The sequence below is a fragment of the Monopterus albus genome, unplaced genomic scaffold, assembly GCF_001952655.1.
Source record: "Monopterus albus unplaced genomic scaffold, M_albus_1.0 scaffold355.1, whole genome shotgun sequence".
Classification (NCBI taxonomy): domain Eukaryota; kingdom Metazoa; phylum Chordata; class Actinopteri; order Synbranchiformes; family Synbranchidae; genus Monopterus; species Monopterus albus.
The window spans coordinates 645,610-650,671 of NW_018128235.1; the positions used below are offsets into that span (position 1 = coordinate 645,610).

The 5,062-nt window shown below is 48.5% G+C and overlaps 1 protein-coding gene across 1 annotated transcript in view; it reads left to right on the forward strand.

Annotated features, from left to right (window-relative positions):
• kmt2ca (lysine (K)-specific methyltransferase 2Ca) overlaps positions 1–5,062 on the forward strand; it is a 64,563-nt gene that overhangs the window by 43,776 nt on the left and 15,725 nt on the right. Inside the window, 8 exon segments of the mRNA XM_020625484.1 lie at positions 961–1,193; positions 1,264–1,590; positions 2,937–3,044; positions 3,163–3,604; positions 3,606–4,006; positions 4,097–4,345; positions 4,431–4,601; positions 4,680–4,841. Coding sequence (XP_020481140.1) covers positions 961–1,193; positions 1,264–1,590; positions 2,937–3,044; positions 3,163–3,604; positions 3,606–4,006; positions 4,097–4,345; positions 4,431–4,601; positions 4,680–4,841 — 2,093 coding nt within the window.

A 5,062-nucleotide genomic window follows, 5' to 3' on the forward strand; every position in this document is an offset into this window, starting at 1 on the left:
TCTTTGACTTTCTACAACTTTCTCCCATCTCCTGACTGCATCTCTGGAGCTCAGCCACAGTCATCTTTGGGTTCTTCTGTACCTCTCTCACCAAGGCTCTTCTCCCCCGATAGCTCAGTTTGGCCGGATGGCCAGCTCTAGGAAGGGTTCTGGTCGTCCCAAACATCTTCCATTTAAGGATTATGGAGGCCACTGTGCTCTTAGGAACCTTAAGTGCAGCAAATTTTTTTTTGTAACCTTGGCCAGATCTGTGCCTTGCCACAATTCTGTCTCTGAGCTCTTCAGGCAGTTCCTTTGACCTCATGATTCTCATTTGCTCTGACATGCACTGTGAGCTGTAGGGTCTTGTATAGACAGGTGTGTGGCTTTCCTAATCACGTCCAATCAGTATAATCAAACACAGCTGGACTCAAATGCTGAGAGCTGCAGAGGAATTAGCTCTTGGGCTAACATACACAGCAGCCAGAAACACAGCACTGTGCTCTCTTGCTAGATAATAGGGCCGGCATTTCAGCAATAAATACTCTACATCTGGCGAACAGTGCTTATAAGCAGTCCATACATCTCCACACCACGAGTTATTTCCTTTTATTTCCTCCTTTTACCCACACACAAAATAATGTATGTGTGTATATGTTAATAGTGCGGGAATAAAAAATGGGCTAAATTTTGGTGTTTAGTGGTTGAAATGCCAAAGTAAACGCACAGTTTCAATCATTTAATCTAATTATCCTGTGACATGACCTATGACCCCTTGACAAACAGACCTCTAACTAGGGCATCACTGATTGGAAAATTCAAGAATAACATTAGCTGTGCCCCTTGTAAAAAGCACCAAAAACTGTATGCACTTGGTAGCCACAAGTTGTGTGGGGGTGGGTGGATGGGGCATCAAATCATTTGATTGAGGCAAGATTTCAAATCAGCCCAGGAAAACACAAAGCTGTCGTGTGTCTGCAGATGAATCCCAGCGGAATCAATACGAGGAGTGGCTAGGAGATACACAGCATCTCCTGCAGATGCAGCAGCGCCTCCTGGAGGAGCAGCTCACCTCGCATCGCAAATCCAAGAAGGCACTGTCAGCCAAACAGAGGACGGCCAAGAAGGCTGGCCGGGCCTTCGCTGAGGAGGATGCTGCCCAGCTGTGCTACATCACCGAGCAGCAGGGGGCAGTGCAAAAGCAGTTGGAGCAGGTACACAGCCACACCTTTGTTTAGTGGCATTGTGTTGATTTTATGTTCTGATGTCTGGTTTCTCTTGCAGATCCGGAAGCAGCAGAAGGACCACGCTGAGCTGATAGAGGAATATCAGACCAAGCAGCAACAACCAGCTGGCCCCTCAATGATGCCTGCAGGAGCGACCCCCATTCCCCAGACCCTGCTTCCACAGCCCATGGTGCCCACGTCAGCCCACATCCCAAACCTCCCTTCTCATTGGACACCAGGGGGCAGGGCTCCAGTGGTGACGGAGCAGAGAGGAAGCCCTCATCTGCATGCCCACTCCCAGGTGCCCAGCTTCCCTGTGGGCCCCCGGGGACATGCAGGGGGTCCCAACAGCACCACAGGAGACGGAGTGGCTCCTACTCCTCAGGTAACACCCGAAAACATTAAGATTGGAGCGGTTTAATCTGTGCTGGTTTTCTTGGAAAGATCCAGAATCTCACACACATTCTTTTCTGCTTTTAATCAGTTCATTGTTTGGTTGATCAGAAATGCTTATCAAAGAATACATCTTCAAATGTCCAAAACCCAAAGATGTTACAAACTGTGTCAAAACAAAAGACTAAAAACCTAAAGCTAAAATAAGTAATAGTACCACACCCATCTCTGCAAGGAACAGTCTGTCCTCTCTCTATAAAAAATCCCAGGTCTCCAGATCCTTTGGTAGCTTAAGATACATCAGGGGGTCATTTAGCATTGTGACCCAGAGTTGAACAGGTGGTCCTCCTCTGGTTTCACAACATAAGAACGAGTTTATTCTTACTGAGGATGCCACAGGACAGGAAGTGATGTTGTGCACAGAATTATTTTGAAGGCCTTGAATTAATCTATGTTCTTCTCTGTACTTGTTTTCTGGCTGACTTGTGAAATGTCATTAGTCACAGCTCAAATAGTTCCAGTTCAAAGTTTGCATCCAGTTAAGTACAGTACATAATCAGGAGTGTTTTTGCTCTGCCCATTTTTTCAAGGATGCTTTGGGAGCTGAGTTGTGCGGACTTGGTGCAGCCATGTTTCCTAGTATGCACTGCATGCTCGTCAGTGGCTCAACTGGTACAGCCTTAAGTAAAGCCAATTTGGGATTTTGCACAATTGCTTTTGGAGATTTGGGTACTTGCTTGTGGATCAAGCTAGCTCTAATTAGCGCCCTGCTACATCTCGTTCAGAGTAGCCTATCAGCAAGGATGTTGGTATTATAACTGCGCATCCAGAGTATTGAGTCCTCAGGAGTTTGAACTCCAAGTTTCAGTTTACTAAGTCTGAACTCCCAAGTACATGAGGCTGAAATTAGCATATTGATAAAGACTGAAGTGTCAGACCCCACAGTTTTAACCAACAGCTTTAATTGTATTTTAAAACTCTTTGATAACAATGTGAATATTGCAGTTCAGAGTTCTTGTATTTGATAGCATAACGCAGTAAATCTGCATCTCCTTGATCACACTTCTCAAATATTAGTGATATTTTTGGGAAGCGTGCAGTCTTTGTAAAATGTTTTGCACACAAAATCAAGTAAAGCTAGCCCCCCTGATTGTTTTACACTTTGCCAATGTTCCTATTTAAACCTACGGAATATGTAGTTCCTGAAACGGATGGATTCATAAAATAGTTGGAGACTAATTTTCATTTCAGCTCAGGGGTTGTGACTCTTTCATTTGGACATTTGCTACCGTCCATGGCTTTTATCCTCCCGTTGTCTCCATCTCCCTGACCTCGCAGGTGAAGTTTGATGACAACAACCCATTCAGCGAAGGCTTCCAGGAACGAGAGAGAAGGGAGCGGCTGCGAGAGCAGCAAGAACGGCAGCGAGTTCAGCTCATGCAGGAGGTAAAGAAAACAGGAAGTAGAAATTCTGCTGTTTGTCTTTAGACAACAAGAAGTAGAAACTTAGCCATTTGTCTATAGAGGACATGAATTAGAAACTCAGCTGTTCATCTGTTCTCAGGTGGAGCATCAGCGGGCTCTGCAGCAGAGGTTGGAGCTGGAGCAACAAGGCCTCCTGGGGACATCTATGGTTCCTGGGACTGGAGTGTTACCTGCAGCTCTGTCAGGAGCTCAGGTCAGGCAGACACCTGGACCTAGAGGTCCTGCAGGCCCTGCACCAAACTCTAATGGGGACTCTCTCTCTCAGATGCCCTTCTTCAGCTCTGAGCTGCCCCAGGACTTCCTCCAGTCCCCCCCAGCCTCCAGACAACCAGTGCAGCACCAGACAGGGCTGCCATGCCCCCACCAGGGCTTCACAGGACCCTTGCTCCCTGGAGCTCACCCAGCAGAGCAGGGTAGGACCCTGCCTGAGCAAGAGCCCCTCACAAATGTGGCTACTTCCAACCTTCAGACAAGACCAAGACTCACTGACCCCACAGGGCACTCAACTCAGGGACAGGTGCTCCTCCCCACCCTCCACCCCCTTGCCCCTCCTGTTCTCTGGAGGCCCCGCCCCCCTTATTCAGCTCTACTCTGACATCATCCCTGATGACAAACCAAAGAAAAAGAGGATCAAGAAAAAGGATGGAGATGTCACCACCAGTGTGGCGAGGGGAGGCGGAGCCAGAACCCCTATGTCCTCATACTCAGATGACATCACAGCCCCACCCACTCCAGTGATTTCTGAAACTTCCTGCTCCACGCCCACTCGGGGCAGCATGGACCAATCAGACATGTCCGCTCTAGCGCCATTGTCAGAGCTAGAGAGGCAGCTGTCAGTAGGCTCCACAAACCAGCAGAGAGCTTCCATCCTGGGCATAGATTTCCAGAGAGGCCCTGTGACTGGAGTTTACCTGGGTGTCAAGGTTCAGAGTTCTTTGTGATCTGCAGTGATACTTTAGGAGCCCTTGTTACAGTAGTACTGTAGTATCTCATGGCTTTTATGTCTTCTGCAGGAAGAGCAAGAGGAGGGTGAAGCATGTGGGGGAGGCATGGTGAAGACAGAGGAAAGTGAGGGATTCTCCACTCCCTCTCCTCACCATGGTGGAGGAGATGGGGGGAAGGAGTTGCTACGACATCTGCTGAAGGACAAGATCTCCATGGCCAGCACGCCGCCACTGCTGCCTGCTGCCCACCGTCAACTGTCCAGTGAGAGCGTCCATTTTGAGGAGGAAGAGGACAGGATTGGCTTCCACAGCAACACGGTGAGGAACAGGTTCTTCTATTCTGGGATTATCAGTATGTTATTGTACCAGATCATAAAGTGAGGTTAACGTTGTCTCTGCACAGGTCTCAATGGACTCCTCCGCCAGCAGGAAGAAGACTCAGCGCTGCAAGAGAGTGGCTCAGCCTGACAAGGACCGAGCACCTCCTAAATACAAGAGGAGGAAGCGAGAGGAGGAGGAGAGGACCCTCCACCCCTCCTGCTCCTCTGAGCAACTGGTGACACACCTCCGACAGGTAGACCACCACCACCTCTCTGGTCCTGGTCCTTGTTTTAGATGTTAATAGCTGATTATGGATTACTTTCCCCATCAGCTGTCAGTGCTTCCCCTTATGGAGCCAGTCCTGGGCGTGGACCTGAGTCTGTTCCCACCATATGGCAGCTCCTCTCTGGGCCGAGACTCCAGATTGACGGGCTCCTTCGGTAACGCCTGTCTGGATGGAGTCAGTGACTACTACTCCCAGCTCATCTACAAGGTACTACTGCAGTACAGTGATCCCTCACCTATCGCGGGGGTTAGGTTCCAGACACCCCCGCGATAGGCGAAAATCCGCGAAGTCGGGCATGAAAATCTACGGTGTTTTTTTTTCTTCATAATTTTTCCTACTCTTTTTTTATTTTTATAAATTTAAGCTTTTGTAAACCCTCCCAACAATTAAAAACCCATCCATCCATCCATCCATTTTCTTCCGCTTAT